General features: G+C 45.9%; 1 protein-coding gene across 9 annotated transcripts in view; it reads right to left on the bottom strand.

Moving 5' to 3' along the window:
- Positions 1 to 25,505, bottom strand: part of LOC147015668 (sideroflexin-5-like) — a 380,656-nt gene that overhangs the window by 15,083 nt on the left and 340,068 nt on the right. The window contains exon 15 of one of the 9 annotated variants that reach the window (XM_085848059.1): positions 10,634 to 11,174. The exons of 3 other annotated variants lie outside the window; for them this stretch is intronic. In XM_085848059.1, the coding sequence (XP_085704185.1) occupies positions 10,807 to 11,174 (368 nt within the window). In that variant the 3' untranslated portion in view covers positions 10,634 to 10,806. Of the gene's footprint in view, positions 1 to 10,633; positions 11,175 to 18,238; positions 18,303 to 25,505 lie in introns of those variants that run through there. 5 more of the 9 variants (XM_085848047.1, XM_085848048.1, XM_085848049.1 and 2 more) reach the window with 5 other exon arrangements.

Raw genomic sequence — 25,505 nt, 5'->3', positions numbered from 1 at the left:
TTCATGGCCTGTGAGGTGCAGCCCTTCTCGTGGGCATGGTACAGTGCAAAACAGTGCGAGTGGACGTTTCGCGTGTGTGGGGAGGGGGCTGGGGGCTCTAGTCACGGACTTGGGCGAGTCTCGGTGGGAGCTTCGTTGAAAGATCCCTCATAATGGTGTGGCAATTTCCGCAAGTGACACCATGCACCCACCCCCATTGGTGGCAGACCAATGGGCAGGGAGAAGGCTTATGGGAAGAAGGGAAGAAAACTGATGTGAAGAAGAAGCAGAGAGGCAGAGAAGCACATGGTACTGGCTCGCACGAGCAGGGACGAAGAGTGCTCCTGAATAGACGGCTCAGAAAGCAGAAAGGGAAGAAGCAAAAGGCAGAAAGCAGACGCTGGAGGCTGAAGGAAGCAGAAAGGAGAATAGAAACGAATGGGACAAGCTTGCACAAGTAGAAAACTTTCCTTTGTTGGTCCGATGCAGTGCACAAGTGAGGTTAGACCGGATGCTCTACCCTAATAATTTGCTTTGTCAGCGCACACTCATGGAAACATTCGGCAGTAATCCGAGTGTGCACTGAGGGCACGTGACTCAAATTATCCGGCCATCCACAGGTAAGGTATCATGCGAAGTAGTGTGTAACCCTACCTGGGTTGGCTGTGCTAATCGGCGGTTCGTGGTTGCCTAGCAACCTGCCAGTGTGCGGAGTTATCTGTGACTGGTGGCCTCAGGACCGGGTGCTCGGGAGGGAACAAAGTGTTTCCCCTCGTGGCAAGCCTTCAATCCCGGACACTGAAACACTATATTAGCAAAAGTATCCATCTCCAGTGATGGGAGCACTCCGTTTCACTCAGAGACAAATCTCTAAGCTACTTATACTGCCCACCACAAAAAAAATGTTGCTGAAACATTTGGCGGCAGAGATTGGATTTGTCTAAAAAGAAAGCAAAATGTCACTACAGGATTTTAAATTGTCCATTACTCCATGTGGATCTGTATTAAACATACTTTAATCCAGATGTTCATGTTTATTTTGAAGTTTACTGAAAGGGACAACGAAGTGACTGACTATATTGCATCAGGAAATGTGAAATGAAAATGCAAGATAACCAATCAGCAGGAAGCAGCCAACATAAACGGGAGACAGACGAATACTCGGACAGACGCCACAGTTCACAAAACATTACCCCAGTTTATGTAGTTTTGAAAATACATCATGTCATTAAGGGTTAAGTGGTGTTGACTTAACAGTTAAGTGGCTGGTTTAAGATATTAAGGTCTATAGTTTTAGCTCCTGTCATGCCGTTGAAATAACACCAAGTAGATTGACTTAGCCAGTCATCCTTCTGAGGTTGGCAAAATAAGTATCAGCTTACTGGTAACAGGATGTTATGTTGATCCTCATCCCAAAAAAAAATTGCATCAGCAACACAGCTGCACCCCCAGAAAATGGGATGAGAAGGATACTCCTACCTGCTAGTATAGCTCAAACTAGCTGAAGTACCTGGCGTTGCCCAGAGAAATTCAATGCAATATCTATTGAAATATTTCCTGGATGACAAATTTTGTATGAATTACCAATCTTCGGTGTTGCAAAATGTGCTTGGACTTGTATCAAAATACTTCACCTTCGAAGGCTGCCCAACATGTTGCCCTGTAGGCTCCTTGTCTTGCACGTTGATCCTGAATCTGAGCCTGTGTCTGCTCTCAAGTTTCAACTGACTTGGATAGTGGGGCAGATAACAGCAATTTTTGAGATGAATTGTGCAAATGATGATACAAGCATCAAATTTGGCACTTTTGTTCTCCAGGGGATTCTAATCAAATCTGCCTGATTGGCCATTTGAAAATCCAAGATGGCGGCCATCTTGAAAAATGGCCACCAAGTTAGCCTCCCAAAGTTGACTTTTTGCTTCGAAGTATTTGTCGTTGTCCGATTTGCATGATCTAGGTGTGGATTCCTATGTTTTCAAGCCTGCTGGAGTGGATTTCCCTGTTTTTAAAGCCCCCTGACACACACTTTTTCTGATTTTGCACCACTTTAATGATTGTCATATGAAGCTCAGGCCTTTCTGCAACTGGGCCCTGGCTAGTAAATGTTCAAAGTTATGCATACCATGTGAATGTTCCTCCAGCTGCAACTGTCCAAATTTGCAGCTGCAGAGTGCTGTGCAGGGGAGCCCTGACTGAAAGCACTTGCATCTCCGGTTGCAACCTTTCTTACAGGAACACTTGGTCAGTTCCTGACAGCTGGCTGCAATAAGGGGTAGTGTTGTCCAACATATCTGCCACATCTCTCCTTTCTGTGTCCATCCCCATTCAGCGGGACTGCTCGTGTCTGGACTGGAGATGGTTGGCTGGCCCCAGATAATCCCAGCCTGATAGGCCGCACGCTTTGCATGTTCTCTGAGGGCTGCCTGTGTTGGTGGAATCGAGTTGTACGGCCTCTGCTTGCGGGCAAAGAGACCCAGTCTTGCTCTGTCCACACCAGTGACTGCGCTTGATCTGTCATACATGAGGACAACAAATCTCTCCAGCCTCTGCAGGTCAAGATCACAAATCAATGTTGGATGCTGGCTGAGATTGGTGAATGTTTCAGAAACATCATCAAAGACGTTCCAAGTCTGCCATGCAGTTTTCTTCCCTTTACCATGGAAGGCAGACACGACGTCACATCCAGTGAATGTATGGAAGTATGGGATCACTCTAGCTTTCTCAGGCCCTATTGCAGAAACTACTTCATGGACTGGAATCCATCATGCCTTGGCTCCTTGGCCAAAGGCAATCCACATGTTCTCAAGACCTAGTTCCTGTAAGGATGGCAGTACAGATATTGCTATGACTAGTACGTCTGTGTCATTAGCCTTAATGATAATGGACTTGCTACCATCCATCATTGCATCCCTGGCGTGTACAAATATTCGAGTGTCAGCTTCTTCATGACAACATGGAGACACAGCATCCAGTGACTTCCTTGTGTTGCTAATGGCATCTTCTCCTTTTGTGACAATGACTGTGCTTGTCATCTGTGCTTCACACATCTTTTCCGCAAGGAAGTGAAACAGCTCAGTCTTGTTGCTGTCATCTCGAAGAAAGCTTCTCCAGTTACTTGGGGTCTTACTGGTTCCTGTCACTCTTCTTCTGATTCCTTGCCCCCTTTTCGACATTGCCTCGGACTTCGGACTTGACTTCTTGTACACAAACACTACGTCCACCCTCTCGTACCTGGCACCATAGGATTCCACCTTTGGGATGATGTCTTCTTTAGCATAGTCATCAAATATCTTTGAAGTGCATGGAGGTAGGGCATTGATAAGTGCTGAGCCATCAATGATGACTGCATCTCCCCCTTGGTTCTCTGTCTGGGATGTTCACTTGCGCTTCAAGAATTTCAGCCGGCTGTGACTTCTGACATGTATGAAGCTTGCCGCTGTCACTGAGAGATGCAGGGTGTGACTGATTCTCATGCTTGAATAATTCTTGCAAGTCACACTGCCTGTTCTGGCATGAGATGAACAGTCGTGAGAACAGCTGACAGTCGTCTTTCAGGACTTTCTCCTTAGAACTTCCCCCAGCTTGCTCTTGTTTGAAGAAAGAAACAATGTTTTTCTTGATTGGATGATAGAAAGGACATTCACCTTCATTCTGTAGCCCCTCCATGAATGAATGGAACTGCTCTTTGCCCCACTGGTGATGTGTAGCTAACATTTCGGCTCAAGTTGGGTCTGCAATGTTCTTCATGTCTCGTACCAGTAGGTCGGCTGATTCTTCTTGGAATGGGTTACCCATTTCCTGCATTACTGCAGAGAGTGCTTTCACCTTTTCAAAGAAAGATTTCTGGGCACTCAGTGTCTGCTCATGTTGTCTGCTGTTGTTGGTTGCATCTTTCATACCAGACATGGCCTCGTATTCAGCTACGAGACGACTGACTTCGGGTCCAGCGACCATCCACCTACGAAGTGCTGCCAACCCAATTCAACCCTTCTGTCAACCCAATTCTGTCTTCTTCTGTCAACCCATAATAGCTTCTGTCAACCCAATTGCTCCTCCGTCACCTTTGATGACTGCATTATTTTGCTTGTGGGCTTGATCGATTGCCAGGGCAGAGAATTCTCTTCTAGACTTGTGGATAACGAAGTTCCCTTTGTGAAACTCTCTGGCCACATCTGGATGTTGTTACTCAAGCGACATCATATCTCGGAGGTGAACTGGGATCCATCGAGCATAGTTGACATTGTTATTCGCAAAGAAGTAAGGCGCCAGTTCTGAAAGTGCTTGACGGTACAGGTTGAAGTCTCCTTCTCTGAATGAGTGGATCAGGATGAATATGGTGAGCTCCATGTCCAGCACGAACTGTGGACTCTCTTGCCTCCGTTGTTCACACCAATCTTCAAAGGTTAGATCTGATCTGTTAGACTCTTCAGAGCGGTAGTCATGGTATGCTTCTTTCATCAGTTTGTACAAGCTGCATGCAGTGATCTGGTGTGCTTGTCTTGTCCTGGTGACACTGGATGCAGACAGGAAAGACTCTGCTGTACCAGATGAGGCCACCTCTGCTTCCACAATGGAACTGGTCCAGCCACTGTCCTGTAGTAGTGTTCCTATCAATCTCAGTGCATCCATTTCTATATGAAGTCCACCAAACATGATAACGAAGTTGTCCTCTCCATATTCGGGCCACTGCCATTGTATTTGTTTTGCCAGAGCATACAACGGTTGGTCAGCAGCAATGACAGGTGTCTGCCCTGGGTTCAGGAAAGCCACTATCACAGACCTTCTCCATGACATGCTTGAACGTTGCAACAGAGTGAGCCTGGTCTCGCAACAGAGGCATCAGTGCTGAAATGCTCACTTCAAATGGATGCCTCCTTTTCTGTGTTGCATGGTGGGCTGACCATGTGATGCAGACTGCATCAGCCACATCCTCAGTGAGGAACACTTCCTCCAACCAAGAATATTCTTCTTTCAAGTGTGACCAGATTGACTCGAGTGCTGGTAAGGACTGGCTTGCTACTGGAGGATTGGGATTTTGGCCAAATTTTATTGTTTTTTTTGGGGATTTTTTGGATTTTCAAATGACCAATCGGGCAGATTTGATCAGAAAGCCCTGCAGAACAGATATGCCAAATTTGATGCTTGTATCAAAAATTTTTTTTTTTTTGTATACCTTGGTCGAGGCTCGTATGAGAGCAAACACACAACTCACAGCAAGGAGGCATGAGACAAGAGGGGCGGGAGTGGAAGGGACAAAACAGTGGGGAACAGACACATTAGGTGAACTGTGGAAGGGAGAGGGATTGGAATGGGACGGGGAACATGGCGAAGAGAAGATGGACATTTCAGGGACTTTCAGGAAGGAAAGCAGGAGAAATGAAGGAAGAGGGCTTGGGTGGATTATCGGGGGTAGAAAAGATCGAGGATTTGGATGGGGGAAGATAAGAGGTGGTGGTGAACAGCTGTTTTGAAAGCCTGGAGGGAAGAATGGGAAAGAATAGAGTGAGGAAGTTTATTCCAAAGGCGGGAAAAAAAGAGGAATGAAAGAGTGAAGATGAGCAGTGATTCGTGATTTTGGTAGTTTTACCAGAAGGGGGTTGTTGGCGGACCTTGAGCGCCCTGTGGAAATGTGGTGGGGACAAATCGCAGAGAGAGCAGGGGGGGAAAGGCTGGAGAGGAGTCGGTAGAAGACAGAAAGACCACCGACCAACCTGCGGTGATTGAGTGAGAGGCCCAAAGACTCAGCTTCATTGCGGGAGATGCCGATGATCTTAAATGCCCTGGTTTCGACAGCGTGAAGCCGAGAAAGGTGGGAGGCAGGAGCACCGGCCCAGAGGGGAGAGCAGTACTCCATCAGGCTACGGACAAAAGCTTTGTAAGTGGTCAGGAGCTCAAGAGGGCCGAGGAAGGACTTAGCACGACTGAGGATTCCCAGTCGGCGACTGGCTTTTGAGGCGAGGTTGGAAATGTGACTTTCCCAGGAAAGGTCATGGCAGATAGTGAGACCAAGAAGCTTGAAAGAAAAGACTTCTTCCAGAGGATTGTTGAGAAAGTGGATGGGGGGTTTTGTAAACGGTCCTTTCGAAGAGACATAGTGAGAGTGTGAGATTTGTCTGGATTGAAAGACATGTTCCACGTGTTGGACCAGTTTGTGATTTTATCCAGATCTGCAGTGAGTGAAGAAGCTGCTGCTTGCCGGTCTGAGGGATGACAGATGGTATGGCAGAGGGTGGAGTCGTCGGCAAAGAGAAATAGAGGATTTTCCAGAGAGTCCGAGAGATCATTGATGAAAACCAGAAAAAGAACAGGGCCCAGAACGCTACCTTGAGGAACTCCAGCCTGCACAGGAAGAGGGGATGAAAGAACTCCATTTAGGGCCACACGTTGACTGCGACAGGAGAGGAAGTCTGCGAGCCATGAGTGGAGATGGCCTTGAACACCATGGGAAGAGAGTTTGGCGAGTAGGGCAGGGTGCCAGACTGTGTCAAAAGCACGTGATATGTCCAGGGATACGGCTCGGATTTCCTGTCTGGCATTGAGGACCTCCATCCATTGATGGGAGAGCAGAAGCAGCATATCCAGGGTAGAGTGACCTGGTCTGAAACCAAATTGATGATTGGAAATCAAGCCATTGGAGAAGAGGAAGGATTTCATATCTGAGGCGATGATGGATTCCATCACCTTGCTGATGATTGGGAGAAGGCTGATTGGTCTGTAGTTACAGGGATCTGTTTTTGCACCTTTATGCAGGGCAGTGATGTTAGCAGATTTCCAAGCAGATGGCAGATGACCTTGGGCAAATGAGAGGGTGAATAGAACAGAGAGAGGGTGAGCAAGAGCAGAAGAGCAGGCTTTGAGGACACGTGGGCTGATGCTGTCTGGACTGGTTGCAGAATCTGACTCGAGGTTTGAAAGCAAGCTCTCCACCTTGTCAGGAGAAAAGGATACAGAGTCCAGGGACAGTTGGGTGTGACTGGGTAAAGTGGGTAGAGATAGTGATGGGTTTAGGACACAAGATTTAGCTGCAAACACCGAGTTTAGACATTCAGCTTTATCACGTGTGGAATCAGCAGTGCGGCCATTTGAGGTAAGGGAGGGGATGGAGGGGGAACATACACCAGAAACAGATTTGATTAAACGCCACCAGGATTTTGAGGAGGGAGAGAGGTTTGAGAGTTCAGACGTGAGATGAGAAAGATGTTGTTTTCTGGCTCTCCTGAGGGTAGATACACACTTGTTCCGAGCTTTGTTGAAAGAACTGAGATTGCCCTCAGTTGGGTTTGCTTTCCATGAGGCAAAGGCAAGTTGTTTCAGGACAACTGCCTCGCCACAAGCTTCAGTAAACCAAGGGCGGGAGGAAGGGTAAGACAACTGAACACGATAGGGGATAAATCTGTGCATGAGGGAGAGCAAGTTTCTTTTAAAGAATTCCCAGGATGAGTTGATGTTTGAGAAAGTAGTGATAGGAGACCAGTCTGTAAGTTTGATGGCTGCTCGGAGACCCTGCCAGTCGGCTTGAGTGAAATGCCAGACTCGACGGCGGTGAGGTGGTTCTCTGATAACAGCCAGAGAGATGTCCACTTTAACAAGGACGTGGTCAGAAGAACCAATTGGAGCGAAGGAAGAGCAGCAGATATTGTCAGGGAAATTTGTCAAAATCAGATCCAGAAGAGATGGAGTACCATTGGTTGAGATCCGGGTTGGGAAGTTGACCGATTGAGTCAGTCCCAATGAGTCGCAGAAAGCTTTTGCTGAGGTGCCATGGCAGGTGAGAGAGGTACCCACACCTAGCCAACTGGCGTGATGACAATTGAAGTCACCACATAAGAGGAAGAGATTGGATGAGAAGATAGAAGATGGTCCATGTTTTCGGATAGTGAGGTGTAGATGGAGTCATCACTGTTCGGTGGACGGTACAGTACACATATATACATGAGGTGGGAGTGGAGGGAAGCCGAAGCCAGAGGTATTCCTGGGGGTGTGGGGGAGTGAGAGCAGTGCATGGAGAGTGAGGAATAGAGTCTTTGATGAAGAGAGCAACACCTCCACCAGGACGAGGCTCAGGTCTGTCATACCGTAAGAGGGAGTAGCCAGGGAGAGATACTTGGGAGTCAGACACGTCTTGGGAGAGTAAAGTTTCTGTTAGGCAGATAATGTCTGGTTTGTCAGTGGCAACCTGTATGGAAAGATCTGAAAGGTTTGAGCGAAGGCCCCAGATATTTGAGGTCCACACTTTTAATGAAGAGGAAGGGGAGGAGGCTTTGGGTGCAGGAGGTGGAGGGGGAGGGGGAGGGTAGGACAAGGGACGAGGGGGGCAGGTAAGGAGGGTTGCTGAAGGAGTGTGCGGTATTGCAGAATAGCGAGGGGAGCGGGCCGAACGAGGAGGAGAAAACGCTCTGTGGCGGTGGGGGCGAGGGGGGGAGAAGAGACAAGGAGGAAGGCAGTGGAGGATTTGAGGAGGGGGAGTGAAGAGATGGAGGTGAGAGGGCAGTAGAGGGAGGCAGGTTGGTGGATGAGGGGGGGCAACTTTGAGAAGGAAGAGTGAGGGGGATGAAAGGTGGGAGAAAGGTGAAGGGGGGATTTTTGAGAGAGGTGAGAGGGAGGCTTGGAGGGAGAAGAGTGGGATGGTTGCTTTGAGAGTGAGAGTGAGGGGTGAGGGGGGTGAGTTGGCACTGAAGTTGGAAAAAAAGAATGTTTGATGGAAAGCGAGCATCCATGGCAAACTGTGGTTTTTAAAAGTTTTAGGTCAGAGATGCGATTTAACACAATTCTTGATGGATGCAATGAAGGCGAATTCAGAGCATGGAGAGAAGAAGCGCTGTAATAGTTGGATTTTTTAGGCAAGGAATGAAGGAGGCAAGGAATGAAGGAATTTGCACAATTTTTCTACTATCTACTACACTAGGAGGCTCCTTGTCTTGCACGTTCATCCTCAACCCAAGCCTGTGTCTGCTCTGTAGTCTAAGCTGACCTGGAGGCTCCTTGTCTTGCACATTGATACTCAATTTGGGCCTGTTTCTGTTCTGTAGTCTCAGGTGACCTGGAGGCTGCCATTCTCTTTGCATCTGATTTGTCTCTGCCCATCAGAGATCTTTTTTGGTAGCATGTGGCAGTATTTATAATGCAAGTAAGGTGGTTAAGATATTTCTTTGCAGAAGTGTTCCCTTGGGAGTTCCAGAAATTCTCCGGCAGGCATCTTACTGTGCCGATCTTCATGACAAAAAAAAAATGAATTGAAGTTGAATTGAAGTTAAAAAAGCAACAGATATGGATTGCACAGAGACGGAGAGGATCAGACGTAGGGAAAAAAAAAAAAAACGTACCAAGACAGGAACTCCAAGGGAATTCCATGCATACTAAGGAAGCTCCAAGGCATGAATGAAAATTGGGTGTTTGGGTTAATTTAATCACCCCTTTTGAAGATAATTTAGGGGGTGCTCATCACAAAAAAAACAAAATATGCCTTACCAAGATGGTGGCACACCATCTTGGTCAGCTCTCTGTCAGTTTGCAAGTCTAAAGCAGCCAATTGTTTTGGCCTGCTCAACAATGCCTTGGCTTGGAACAGTCCATAATGATAAAGTGTTTTCTTTTTACTTTCCTCACTTATATCATCAAATGCTTGATCATCATACCTACAAATCGCTGGGTACATTGCAATGCTTATAAACGCCCGAAGACGCCAGCGTTCGTGGCTTTATTTAATTTCTGCTCATGGTATAACCTCTACAATCACTTAAACTAAGCCAAATTTCAAAATTTAAGCTTTAGAATTGAACTTAACAGCAGCAGCAGTGGTGGTGCATCAGATGGTAGCTGACTCGCTGAAAATGTGCAATTTTGTTTTACATCACATTTCCCCTTTTTGTACAATCTCCTTTAATTATATGACCCATAACTTTGGCATCGATCGATACATCCAAAAAACTTTTTGAAACATTTCATTTTTAAAAGATTCTTCAACCATGTCGTTGGAGGGTTTGCTTGGAGCACCCTTCAAGCTTTGATCTCGACAAGCTTCTGTGGCGATACCATAGTGCAGTTGTCCATGTGGACATCTCCGGCATTAAGGAGGCAAAGTAAATTAGATTATTACAATGAGTAAAATAACCAGAGAGTTGATTTCAAAGCCACCCAATGCTCGCCTGTTTATACATTTATCGTTTTTAAAAGACTAGTGTAATAATATTTTTTTATAAAACATTGCAGTGAAGTTTGATCCAAATAATTTTAAAGCAATATAATGTTGCGAATTCGCACCCGCCAGCGTGCGAACGTCCACGTAACTCGAATCGCGACACGTCGCCCACCAGACGGACAATTCTGTCGTGACCCTATGGGACCAACGCCGGGAGCTAGTCACGGGTGGGCCTTTCGACCTCACCACAATCGTGCCAATCGGCCACCCGCGTAGGATAGGGTTGTTCGCCAAACTCGACCTACCTAAGTACCCACGCGGATGGTAAACCGGGCGATCGTACCTCGCCACAGGTCGACTCCGGACACGAGCCGCTTGGGCGGCCCGTTTCGTACTATCGGGATAACCGAGCGGTGTTATCGTCGACCTGGATGGTTCAGATTAATTACCGGGATGTTGCACCCACTACGAACCCTTTACGTGACGCAAGATGGAGGGTCAATAAAGAAAAGACGAAGCGAAGCGGGCACAGTTAAACAAGCAAGCATTTTATTCATAGCCACAGACACAAAGCACGTATATATAGCCATACAATAATCAAAATGCACATATAACAGCCAAAACAAAAGTAACAATGCAGAGCTACAACCGAATACGCGTACACACGGCAACACTTAAACAGTTCTCCTTTACGAGACACGGCGCCACAAGATCCATACAAAAGCCCCGAAAAGAAAATGGCGACTTCCCTTTGGGCCGTCGAGTCCCTCTCCCACGTCCGTCGGCGTGGTCGCGCCTGGCTGAGACTCCGATCCCTGGCGTGGTAGGCGAGTCCTCTCTGGCGTGCCTCGCGCCGGTACGTGTTGGCTGCTCAACGCCATGGACGGGGTTTCCGGCGCTATCTCAGCGCGGATAGAAAAGGGGGGGGGATCGTGGTTGCTCGAGGTCGTGGTGTGGGGAATGGCAGACGCTCCGTCCCACCAGCGGGTCTCGGGACTGCACCACAGAAGACCAGGCCAGCGGCCACCACGCAGAGGAGACGAAGAGGAAGCACGAGCTGGAAGAGAGAGAAGAAGACGAAGTCAGCCAGAGCCAGAGAGAGAAGAAGACGAAGTTAGCAAGAGCACCAAAAGCGCTCCGCCCGTGTCCGACTTTAATAGCCAGGGGCTCCGCCCTTCACTCCGCCCCCGTTTTCGGCTCCACCCTCCTTCGAGAAGGTTCTCGAAGAGGGGCGTTCCCTCTCCCCGACCGCCTCATGCTGGTCATCCACCAATCGGCAGCGAGCTGCCCTCCCCTCTTCCTTCACACCAAGCGCGGGGAAAAATGGCGGGAAAACAGGCGGGAAAACAGGCTGCGCGTCCTCGCAGCTCCTTCCTTGGCGCCCTTGTTTGCCGTTCAGAAGCGGACGTAGTGGCGAAGATGTAGTGGTGTAGATGGTGGAGGTGGCGTGGTTGTTGAGTGTGGTTGGTGCTGTGGTGGGGATGGCGTGGTTGTTGAAATGTTGTGTGTTTGAAATAAACGATAGAAAAAGAAAAATGCCTAACTCAAAGCGTCGCAGCCCGGATGGAGCACACAATTCCCTCTATACAACGGGTTTGGGCTAACTACACATGTACCTATGAAGATATCTCACCTGAGGGTCCTTTATGGTGTAATGCGAATTTCCACAGCCGTAACAATATGTATATTGTAATCAGTAAACTAGTACACATATTAAATTAATGGCAAGCGTCTTGTATAAACAGGTGAGCATTGGGTGGCTTTGACACCATCTTAGGTTGAAATTAAAAATTTTTTATTTAATCATTTGTTAATTTCAACTTCACTACATCAATAGTATACCCCAAAGGAACCTCCATGCCAAATATCAGCATCCAAGTTCACATATTAAATGAATGGCAAGCTTCTAAAAAATAACTTGCACCAAAAACTTTAACGTTGATGTGCTACAAAAAAGTTAAGTTCATAACAGGTCAAAAATTTAAAACATTTGAAATTATTTTTTAATTTCAACTTCAATACACCAAAGGAACCTCCATGCCAAATATCAGCATCCTAGTACACATATTAAATTAATGGCAAGCTTCTAAATAACTTGCAGCAAAAACTTTAACATTTTCACGCTCACGCTGATGCTGACGCAGACACTGACGCTCACGCTCACGCCGGGGGTATCGCTCTAGCTCTCTGTTCTTCGAACCGGCGAGCTAAAAATGTTTTCAATGAAAAAGAAATGAATCACCACATCACAGCAGGATAGCTGAGAGGAACGCTCCCACGCTCTCAGCTGTCTAGCCTGGGTTTGAATCCCGACCCAGTAATAAACTGTCATCCCGGTGTTTCACAGGCAGGGTAATGGATCAATGTGTGTGCTGTCTCTCGGATGGACGTGAAACACATCAGCTGGAATATATATCTCCCTCTACCCCTCTGCCTCCCTCTACCCCTCTGCCTGCCTCTCTCTCACCCCTCTGCCTGCCTCTCTCTCACCCCTCTGCCTGCCTCTCTCTCACCCCTCTGCCTGCCTCTCTCTCACCCCTCTGCCTCTCTGCCTCTCTCACCCCTCTGCCTCTCTGCCTCTCTCACCCGTCTGGATCTCTGCCTCTCTCACCCCTCTGCCTCTCTCACCCCTCTGCCTCTCTGCCTCTCTGCCTCTCTCACCCCTCTGCCTCTCTGCCTCTCTGCCTCTCTCACCCCTCTGCCTCTCTCACCCCTCTGCCTCTCTCACCCCTCTGCCTCTCTGCCTCTCTGCCTCTCTGCCTCTCTCACCCCTCTGCCTCTCTCACCCCTCTGCCTCTCTCACCCCTCTGCCTCTCTCACCCCTCTGCCTCTCTCACCCCTCTGCCTCTCTCACCCCTCTGCCTCTCTCACCCCTCTCACCCCTCTGCCTCTCTCACACCTCTGCCTCTCTGCCTCTCTCACCCCTCTGCCTCTCTGCCTCTCTCACCCCTCTGCCCCTCTGCCTCTCTCACCCCTCTGCCTCTCTGCCTCTCTCACCCCTCTGCCACTCTGCCTCTCTCTGCTCCTCTCACCCCTCTGCCTCTCTCACCCCTCTGCCTCTCTCACCCCTCTGCCTCTCTCACCCCTCTGCCTCTCTGCCTCTCTCACCCCTCTGCCCCTCTGCCTCTCTCACCCCTCTGCCTCTCTGCCTCTCTCACCCCTATCCCTATCCCACCCCACTTTTCCTCCCTCTCCCTCCCTCCTTCCCTTCCCTTCGATCTCCCTCCCTCTCCCCCCCTCCTTACCCCCCATAATATTTCTGTCAGTGAAGCGATGGGTTGTATTTGCTAGTTTTAAATAAAAGCCAAATTTATTGAAATATCGATTCCATCAGGAGGTGGGACATCATTTCCGTGATAAATCCTGTCAGAAGTTTAATGTTGTCAGAAGACATGTTATTGGACGATATTTGAGAGGGAGTTGGGTTTCTTCTGATTTTGGGAAGTGGAAGATGTTGCTTTTTGTGAGCCACTCTTCCATTCAAAGTTAAAAACTGCATCTCTGCGATTTCATCACAGGAAACTGGGAAACAATTACACAATAAAACAATAATAATTAATGATGACATCTCAAGTTCTAAATACTAAAATAAATAAATCCTTGGTTATTGACAAAATATACACATTACAGCTGGACGATGTAGACATTTGTAAAATGTCGTTGTAAATACAGTTGTAAAAACAAAAGCAATTGGTTTTAAAAATGACGGCTTACTGCCAACGTTTGCAATTTCTTGTGAAGGTGATGACATCGCCAGCCGAAAGGTGGGCCGACGGCCCACCTGACATCACGTCGGCCTAACATTGAGGAACATTCTCATGTTATGGAACACCCATGATTTCGATGAAACTTGACCACAACCTTCATCACCCTATGTATAACAAAGATTGTTCACGACATTTTTTTAAAAAAGATCAGCCCCTGAGAAGGTTTATGGGGGGGTTGCCCCCAAAATATGTATTTTCGTTCTTCTCAGAAACTACACAAACATTTTGATGAAACTTGACCACAACCTTTATCACCCATGATGTACCAAAGTTTGTTGACACCATTAAAAAAAAATTGGGGTCTGGGAGGATTACTGGGGGGGGGGGGAGTGCTTTGTCCCCCAAAATAGGTATTTGCTATCGCATTGGTTCATTGGTACATTTTGCTGATTCTGTTCAATGTTGACCTCCTCCTCAGTATCATTATTCTACCAAGTGAGCGCCCAGGGGTGTTGCCCCTATTTTTCTAACGTTGTGAAAAAAATTTGGTACATCATGGGTGATGAAGGTTATGGTCAAGTTTCATCAAAAATCATGTGTAGTTTCTGAGAAGAAAGCAAATACCCATTTTGGGAGTTCAAACCCACTTTGACCCCAGGGAGACTCGTGTGTGTGTGTGTGTGTGTGTGTGTGTGTGTGTGTATATATATATATATATATATATATATATATATATATATATATATATATATATATATATATATATATATATATATATATATATATTGTTGCGGATTCGCGCCCGCCGGCGTGCGAACGGCCACGTAACTCGAATCGCGGCACGTCGCCCACCGGACGGACAATCCAGTCGTGACCCTCTCGGACTAACGCCGGGAACCAGTCACGGGTGGACCTTTCGGTCTCACCGCGATCGAGCCAATCGGCCCCCGCGTGGGATAGGGTTGCTCGCCAAATTCGACCTACCTAAGTACCCACACGGAGGGTAGACCGGGCGATCGCACCTCGCCGCAGGTCGACTTCGGACACGGGCCACTTAAGCGACCCGTTCCGTACTATGGGGATAACCGAGCGGTGTTATTCGTCGGCCTCGACGGTTCGATTAATTATCGGGCGTCTTAGCCCACGACCAACCCTTTACGTGAAGCAAGATGGGGATTCAATGAAAGAAATGACGAAGCGAAGCGGGAAAACAGTTCAACAATAAGCACATTTATTTCGCGATGAACGGAAAGCACACATATACAATTCCACCAAAAGCACATGTAAAAGAAGAAGACAAAAAGCAAATGCAACAATGCAGATCTATCCGACTACCGGGCACTCGGCAACACTTATACAATTTTACTTCACAGACGGCGCCGACAACACATATTCCCAAAGCAAAAGAAAAGAGAACCACCCTCCAGGATGAGGGGGTAGGCGGGCCTGGGGCCGAGACCGTGTCGGGCCTACCCGTCTAATGATGAGACGCGAAGTGGCGGTGGTGCCTCAACTCCGCGGGCCTCGCGGACAGTGTCTGGTAGGGGGTGGGAAGGGGGCCCCCTTTTGTCGCACTATCTCAGCGCGGGGGGAAACAGGAGGGGGTTGCTGATGCTCGGGGAAAGGAGGATTTCACAAAATCTCGGGTCCCGCGACGAGCGTCTCCACCACGACCTCGGTCGCGCCGCCGGCCTCTACCTCCGCAGTTCCCCGAATCCGACGCGAGCACCCCCTCAAACGGCCTTCGCCGCCTCTCCACAGCTCCATCCTCTTCACTCCGACTCCGCGAACTCCCAACTGCGAACTGCTCCCTGCGAACTGCACTGAACTCGACTGACGAACGCAGTCGTTTTTATAAGCCCCGTGGCTTCGCTCTTTTACCCTTGACCCTCTGCCTCCGACCTTTCACCTCGCTCCCCATTGGCCCGAGGAAAAGTGGGCGTGAATGCTTTTTGATCCATGAATTTGCAAAAAGCGAACGCCCTGGAGGCGGGGCCAAATCGCCCCTCGCTCACCGATTGGACGGAACAAAAGTGGGCGTGAGTCGTTTTTGATCCGTTTTTCTGCGAAAAGTCCGTGATGTTTTTGAACACGCTTCTCGGTGCGCGCCCCGCACGAGTCCAGCATCGGTGCCCACGAGTGGCGCGAGATGACGGTGATGCGATGGTGGCGAGTTGTGACGGTAAAGGTCGTGGCAGTTGTGGTGAAGCGGCGTTGTGGTTGGTGGTTGTTGTGATGGCTGTTGAGACGTGGTTGGTGGTGGTAATAATGGCGGCTGGTCCAAAATAAAGATAGTAAAAGAAAAACGGCTATCCTGAAGAGTCGCAGCCCTCATGAATGACATTTATTCCCTCTAGACAACGGGTTTGGGCCTAACTACACATATACTTACCGAGATATCTCACCGAAGGGACCTGAATGGTGGTTTGCGAATTTGGTCAACCACAACAATATATATAGAATAAAAAAATGACCGTTTTTACAGCCATTTTTCCCTGCTGTGCAGGGGTTGGGCTTTTTATTGAGGCAATGTTTTATGGCCGGATGCCCTTCCTGACGCTAACCCTGGTCGCCTCTTACGACACACACGGATATGGTACACCTATTCTTACCGGGGCATACACTGGGACCAGTACACTGGTACTCATTTCGCCGACCTCGGAAGGATGACAGGCTGAGTCAACCCCCTGGTGTTAAGTCAGCAGCCAACGGGGCTTGAACTCAGGACCCTGGGATCCCAAGCTGCCACCCTAACCACTAAGCCAACACTAGGCTTATGAATATATATATATATATATATATATATATATATATATATATATATATATATATATATATATATATATATATATATATATATATATATATATATATATATATATATATATATATATATATATATATATATATATATATATATATATATATATATATATATATATATATATATATATATATATATATATATATATATATATATATATATATATATATATATATATATATATATATATATATATATATATATATATATATATATATATATATATATATATATATATATATATATATATATACTGTGAACAAACCAAATTTAATTTTAGCCAAGCTTGGTCACACTCCCATTAGCAGTTTCGGAGAAGAAGTTGCAAGTGTTTATGGGCGGACGGACTGATGACGCGCCATCCCATAAATTCCCTGGAACTACATTCCAGGTGAGCTAAAAATTAGGGGGATGATATGTATACAGCATGCCAGGGCAGGGGGAGATGGAGGGCGAATGGGTGAAGAGGATGGTTTGGTTTGGTTTGGTCAAAATTTGTGCCACATTTGCATACTTAGTAAATAAGTAGCTCCTTTATAGACCGTGTGTGGAATAACGAAATTGAACTGTAGCATGTCCAAACGTCTCTCCAGACCTTAACATCCTGAAACGATTTGGAGCAATAAGAACAAAGCGACCTTTCACATATTACATAAGGAACTTGAACGGCACTCGGTAGAGTGCGCACTGTACATCGTTGGGTCAGTGACCGGGCTGAACAGTTTACATTTTGTATCCCACTGATAGGCCGGATGTGGATTTGGACCTTAACCAAAATCGAATAAGCTTGTTCTTGTCACCTCCCCAACTCATCCACCTAGTTTTGTCATCATTCATCGACAACTTTTTGAAATAACGTGCTGCATATCATTTTGACCCCATCTGTCAATGGTGAAGAATCACTTAAAAATTAAAAAAAAAAAATCTTCGGATCCGAATCCAGATCTTCACCAAAATCTAATCACTTCGTCCTTGTCACACACCCAACCTGTCCACCAAGTTTAGTTCGAATCTGTCAACTTTTTGAGATATCCTGCTCACAGACAGATACCAGTAGACAGACAGGCAGACAAACAGGCAGACAAACAGGCAAACAAACATAACCTCCATCCACCTCAGGTGGTCAAGGTAATAAAGTCTGAAATGTTCAGACCCCTTCCCCTTCTCTCTTCCTCCTCCACCTCGGAGAAGTAGAGGGAAAGGGGGGGCTTCTCTTTTCTGTCATTCATCTTTGAAATTTCAAACCCATCTTCCCACTTTGTCCTCCCTTAATTAAATGACTATTTAATGTAAAATTAGCCACCACAATGACCTTCCCATGTCACGTGATTAAATCCAATAGAGTAATTTTACACTCAATGTTAAACCCTGAAACTTAAATCGAACCCTGTCGGTGGGACATCAAGCAAGTGTCGAATATGGAACTCTCATATTTTACACTTTGAAAGAGGAACATTCTGGGAGAATATCTGAGTACGAACTGTACTTAATTTGTTCGCCATATTTGCAGCGTAAAATGGCTTTCATTCGGAATAAATATTATGCATTGTAAACATTTCAACTGTCTTGTACCTTACCAGATATCATGAGTGTGCACTGAAGAAATACTCGTGATTTCGGAGATGTTTTGTGTCATTGGTCCACCAAAGCGTCACTGTTGCGAGGGAGGGAGGCATTTAAAAAATTGCCAAAAAAGTCACGTAACTTGTGTATGACCCCAAAGGCATCCACAAAGGCGACGCTTGTTAGGCTTAAGAAAAAAATATATAAAAAACAGGATTTAAGGCTGGTCGTGGAGCTAGCACACACACTCACACACACAAGGATGTACAAACAGATGAATACACAAAACACAACACAGGACTGGTAGATGAGACAAACACAGTCACCGATCTTGGCGGAAGCACCGTCACTTCCCGGGGCACTCTGGGTGGCAGCGACGCCACAACAATGGCACCACCTTTCTCACCGCACTCAGCGGGGTATTTCTGAAGGAGGAACCTCCTCCCCGTGGATGCCATCCTCTGGGGATTGTACGTGTTCTTATCCTTTTAAATGCTGAACATCAATCAAGGAAGCAGCTTGCACCATTTCTAAAGTCTTTGGTAGGACTCAGCCAGGGTTTGAACCACCGTTTGAACCACCGACCTCCCCAACTCTGAGTGAACACTCTGACCATTACACCAACGAGACGTATCCTTAGAAATGATCAAATAAAGTATACAACGGGCCTTTCCTGGAATCATTCAAGCGTTTCAATTAGGAAGAAGGATCATGGAAAGGAGGTAATTAATGATACATCAGTTGCCTTCCCCGTCACTGATTGTGATGTCACTGTCAACAACAGGCCTCCTCCAGCTCGCCTTGTAACAAGGTACTTGTCTCATAGACTGCCGAGAGCGCACGGATGAGACAAAAGGGAGGGCAGCATGAGTAATTACTACGGGGTCTCGAAGGAGCGAACTGATTAAGTAACATTATTTCCAAATGACGCCTGGCTCTGCCTGCTAATTAGGATAATTAGGAAAACAAGGAGCTTTATTAGTGGGGGAGAAACTCTCTGGGCATGGCTCTGACGGTCACACCCTGCCTGTTTACCCGAGCGGGCGTTGCGGCGGCTGCCCGTGTCAAGCGCGGGTTGCACGGCCCGTGTGTATGGACCCGAGTGTGCACCGGAGACCAAATTCAACTCGAGACAAACGTGTGAATGATGCAGAAATATTTAAAAAAAAAATCTTTTGAGAGACCACTCGATTGTGCGATTGGCTTAGACATTGCTGCAAATGCTTAAGCAGACAAAAATGGAGAATACAAATGAGTAGTTCATCTGCCATAATCTTCACTTGTACTTGGATGCCAAGCAACCCTTGCACATTAATTTATTGCGAAACAGGAATATTACATCTTTTTTTTTAATAAACCAATGGGAATCCAATTGCATTTGAGTGTGTGCAACAAAAGATGTGTTGGCGCAGACGCTCATGTGACGATGCAGATTCGGCTCAAGAGCCTAACACAGGGACGAGCCAAATACATTTTACTGAGACACCTTCTTTATGTTTATAGAGAACACACACAGTAACCTGCAAGTAAGAGGGTTGTGTTAGTTATGGTTAATTGGGGTAGAAAAGATTATGGGTCAGGATGGGCCATGATACGAGATGGCAGTGCATCGCTTGTTTGAAGCACTGAAGGAAAGAGTGGGATTTTTGAACAGCCTCTGGAAGGCAGTTCCAGAGAGAGAGACAGACAGACAGACAGACAGACAGACAGAGACAAGATGAAGCAAGACTGAGTGGAGGTGGTTAAAAAATAGAAAGAAAAGGGCCACCGACACATCTGCAATGTGAAGGTAACAGATTTTGTGCTTTGGCCTTACTACGGGATATTGCAACAAAGGTTCGAGCTTTAAATTCTACAGAATCCTCCAGGAGAGACAGATGTGAGGTTGGAGTTGTAGCCCAAAGGGTAGAGCAATACTTCAATGAGCTACAGACAAAGGCATTGTATAGACAGTAATTCTGATCTTTCAAGGAAAGATGTGCAATCACTGCAGATGCCGAGCCTACAGCTGGCTTTGGACACCAGCTTTGCTCTACAGTCAGCCCATGACTATGAGAGGTCTTGGCTGATGATTTTATTCATAAATATTGGCTGATTTATCACAAATGTATATCAAATAGTACCTCTACTGGAATGATGATTGTGAACCCTAATCTCATGGCATCAAAAGTTCTGACCAACATGGAGTACCTGCCAGAAAACTACCCTGTTGAGGTACCCATTATCAGTTGATATGAATTTTAAGTTGTAGCCAGGAAGATAGATACATCAGGATAAAATACACATTCTGGCTCAGCTGAAGTTCATGAAAAACACAACTGCCCACTGTATAAAGCAGTCAGCTGCTGCACTGCGGATCACAGTACAAGTCAGCCTAAATAGGCTTTAGAAGTCTTTTATTGGCAAATCGGGACTCCACCATGCTGATAACGGCCAGAGCACCAGAAACCTATACGTGGATTTCTTTCTTTCCTCAAGGGGTGGACTGGCAATTTGCCAAGAAAATCCTTCTAAATGTAGGATTACTGATGCTGCAGTTAACAATGTTGCAGATAACATTGCGTATTTAATTTTGTTGAAAAAAATTATGCACAGCAGCCTGTAAAAGTATTCACTCCTTCCAAAGTTGTCACATTTTGATGCCACTTGAGCTTATTTCATGATGCTTTCAAATCAAACTTAACACATATAGAGTCTTCACAAACTACTCCAACATGATAAAGCCAAAAAATACAAATAAAATGTGAATAAGTTAGATTAATGGAGAAAAATCTGATGATTCTCAGTTGCATAAGTATTCAAGCCCCAATTAACCCTAAATCACTTCAGAAGCAAATTATTTGTTTGAAAGGTTACAAAACAAGTGCCAGAGGTTTCATCTGTAAGTAATCAGTGGTTTAACTTAAAAATTAAGCTCCTCCACTTATCAAAGGAGTTTATACCGGGCGTAGTGGCATGCGCCTGTAATCCGGCTACTCGGAGGCTTGGGTTGGAGGATGGCTTGAGGACGGGAGCTCTGCACTGGGCCGCGCTATGAGAGGGTGTAGGGCAGCACGGAATCATGGCGAAACCCAATCCTTATCCCTGTGTCGTAAGAGGTAACCAGGGTTGTGTCAGGAAGGGCATCCGGCGTAAAACCTATGCCAAATCAGTATGCAGATCATAACGGATGATCCGCTGTGACAACCCCTAACGGGAGCAGCCGAAAGACGAACAACAACTTATCTAAGGAGTTTGAAGGTGAAACTCACTTGGTCAACCAACAAGGCAAACATGAAGACCAAGGAGTTTTCCAAAAAAGTCAGACATAAAGTGGTGGAGAAGCACCGTTCAGGAGAGGGTTTATAAGATTTTAGTCACTCATTATCCCTTTGAGTATGGTGAAATCAATCATTAAGAAGTGGAAAACATATTATACCACTCAGACTGGACAACCAGATCATGTTGCCCATCCAAGCTCAGCAGCCAAGAAAGCAGGAAACTGGTTTGGGTTGTCACTGGAAATCCAGCAATGACTTTGGATGATCTGTAAAGCTTTATATCTGAGATGGGAGTCAGTGTTCATCAATCAACAAGATCCCTGTCCCTTCACAAGCAGGACAGGAGGCAAGAAAGAAGCCATTACTGAAAAAGACGCATCTACAAGCTTATTTGGAGTTTACGAAAAAGCATCTTAATGATACTGTAGGCACGTGGAGAAAATATTTGTGGTCAGCAAAGACAAAAAATGAAAATTTTGGTCTGAATTCAAAGCATCACATCTTGCGCAAGCCTAACACTGTACATCACCCAGTGAACCACATCCCTACTGTCAAGCATGGTAGTTAGCAGCATCATGTTATGGGGCTGCTTTTCATCAGCATGGTCTGGCAAACCTGTCAGGATAGAAGGGACAATGGATTGTGTAAAGAATAGGAGAATCCTTGATGAAAATCTGCTTGAGTCAGCTATGAATCTGAAACTGAGTCGGAAATTCACATTTCAGCAGGACAATGATCCAAAGCACAAAACTAAAGGCACACTGGAGTGGCTAAGAAGAAAATAAATATTCTTGAGTGGCCCAAAGTCCTGACTTGAACCCAATTGAACATATATGGCGAGACTTGAAGATTGCAGTCGATGATCGATGATCCCCATCACATTTCACAGAACGAGAGCGATTTTCACATGAAGAATGGGCAAAGGTTTCACCGTCTCACTGTGCAAAGCTGGTAGAGACCTCCTCCAAAAGACTCATAGCAGTCAAAGCTGCAAAATGTGCTTCCACCAAGTGCTGACCTCAGGGGCTGAATACTTTTACAACCAGTGAATTTTGATTTGTACATGTTTTTGCAGGTATTTCTGAAAGTAACATCATTCAACGATAACAGTGTTTTGTTTGATCTTTTCAGTTATTAATAAAAACGTTCATTTGTAAAAATTTGTTTCTACACAATTCATAATTCCTCTAAATTTGGCATGATTGGTGGGGGGTGAATACTTTTGCAGGCCACTGTATAGGCTGACAGGATAGCCTCTATGCATGCACACTCACCTCTGAGCTATCTCACCTGAGTTTTAATCTCAGACCAGCTATAAATGGTCTACTTGGTGTTTAACAGGCATGGCAATACATAAATGTGTATGCTATCCTTCTGATGGATGTTAGACTGGTCATCCTGCCTGCCAGCATCAGTTGGTGGATGTTAAAGATCCCACGCTCTCCTTCACAAAGAGGAGATGAGCTATCGTCGGCAACCTGAACTAAAAAAATTCCTGCCCTGCCTGACTGTCGAAAAGGCAATGGCATACAAGTTGGCATAACCCATGCCAAGAAACTGCTTTGGCAGCTGCAACACTCTATAAAGAGTATCATCATAGTCATCATCATGTACTATTCTCTACACAGAGCATTGGTTCTACCAAAGCAGTTTCTTTCCACGGGTGACAATCCTGGACAGGTCACCGCTTCAACGCGGTATACTTGGTTGAGCGGGCAGAACTCCAATTATAGGAGGAATACAGAACATCCAGGATACGGAAAGAAGACAAACAACTGTTTGTGTTCTGATAGGTGAAACAGGTGTCTCTTTCACTCTCTGTGGTCCTCTGCCCGAAGAAAAGGTCAGTGGTAGGTAGGTATAGCAGTCTCACAGCAATGAATTCACTGGGTGATTTGCCATTGCCTTCCCAGTAATATTAAGGGCAGGAATTTGTAATTTGTTCAGGGTGCCAGCGATAGCTGTCTAACTCATTGTAAAGGACACCGTGGGATCTTTAACATCTTCCAACTAATGCTGGCAGATGGGATGCCTGGTTTAACATCCAACCTGAGGGACAACACACACATTGATGCATCATGCGGCATGTGAAACACCAAGGAGACAGTATACAACTGGCCCAAGAGTCAAACTCAGGATAGACAACTCAGAAGCCTGGTTCCTGGTTCAGGTTCCGGTTCGTTCCTCTCTCTCTCTCTGCCAACTTTCTGAAAGATAAGCTTTCTGGTCGTTTTTGCTGTCATTTTATCTCTTTGTTTACTGTGTGTTTCTCATTCAGTCTTGTGTTAAAACTTGTGCTAATTGTTGAGTTTTCATTTTGGGATTCCTTGACTGCTTGAGGCATACCCTTCTCCCATCTACGTGCACGATCGTGCTTTTTGCATTTTCTCCTTATTACCATCAGTTTATTTTCTCCACTTCTCCCTCCACCTTCCTTCTATCCCACTCAACTATATCCTCTGTTTCATGTCTTAAAATATATAAAAAAAAATACAACAAAAATACCTTTTCCCTCACATTATACCCCATGCAACCACGAGATTCCCTGAACCAACTCTTCTTCCTCCTTCAAGTGACCCTGTGCACTAAGCGAGTGACGTCACAGCGGAAGGTCAGGCTCCGCCATATTGAGTGGCAAAAAATCATGGCCACCACACGCACGTGTCACGCGAACTCCTGGGCTATTTCCATGGATTCCATGATATTTCTAAGAAGAGGTACTGCGAAAAACTGAAGCTGTGTGGTCTTAGTGAAGATCCTTATATTATTTCAAAGGATAAATGAACAGAAAGGAAATTTTGGCCTCAAATCGTTTTCCCTGACATCGATGTTTACCTTGTTGAAACACCGAGTCCTTACACTCAAGCCAGCCTGAAAGCCTTCACGAGTATGGACGCTTACTCGTATTATGTCCCCGGGTTTGTTAGTGACATAATCTCGACGAAAGCTGACGAACTATTTAATTTAATCTGCGATGTAATAGCAATAAGACGAGTTTCGAGGAAACAACTCAGAACCGTGCGCGTTCGACAGCTGTGAGAAAGGCGACCTCGCCCATCTCATTCTGTCGATAAAACAACGGATATAATGCATTTTAATTATACAAATCAGACGATATTTTGTAACCACCAGCTATTTAATACCAACTACTGAAAGAACGTATCAGAAATTAGTTACATACCGGAGACAAAACGAAGGCCACACAACCAGTCATGTTCGCCAGGCCGCCATTTTTCTCTTCTCAGAACCGATATCCAAAGATTTCGTCGGTCTACTTCGGCGGGAAAGCGGTAAAACTGCCCTCCAGAGCCTTTAGTATATCGCCGAGTACATCCCGGGACTCAACGACTCTTACCCATTTGCAGAAAAAAAAAATCGCTTGCTTGGAAATAACGGTGGAGTCGAAGTGGAGACGATCGGTTGTTATGGACGCGGTAATACTTCCTTGCCACTCAATATGGCGGAGCTGCCACAGTCACGTGACCGGTGACGTCATCTGAATAAGGCCTATTTGCCGATCACCATCTACTTTTCCTGACCACATTCACCATACACCTTCACGATTTTTTTCTTCAACCTTCTCTACTCCCTCTTCTTCTTCCTGTAACTTTCGTCGAACGATCAGCTTCCTTCTGTGTTTGCCGATCCAAATTCACCAAACATCAACACCATTTTTCTTCAACCTTTCCTTTACCCAATCTTACGTAATCTTTATCAAAAAGTAAATAAAACGGTCTCGTAAAATGTTCCAACTTCCTCTCTCACACGTGTGGTTCTTGGTATTGTATCATAACTGCTTCTTCATCTTCATCATTCGACCTTTCCTTCATCCCATGTCTAAAATGTCCCACTGTTACATTTCTTTTCTCCATTCTCTGAATTCACCTTTATTGCATCTCTCATGTAATGTCTTCAACAGCATCTCCGCCAAAAAATTTTTAATTCCAGTTTGCGATGTATGTTCATGTTCCATCATTCATCCTTTTTGTTTTTTTTCCAACTTCAGTGCCAATTCACCCCACCTCCTTAAATCT

This window comes from Eptatretus burgeri, chromosome 12 (assembly GCF_056783735.1).
Source record: "Eptatretus burgeri isolate ZD-2024b chromosome 12, Ebu_testis_v1, whole genome shotgun sequence".
NCBI lineage: Eukaryota > Metazoa > Chordata > Myxini > Myxiniformes > Myxinidae > Eptatretus > Eptatretus burgeri.
Note: the sequence above shows the minus strand (reverse complement) of the source record. Positions and strands in the feature narration are given on the sequence as shown.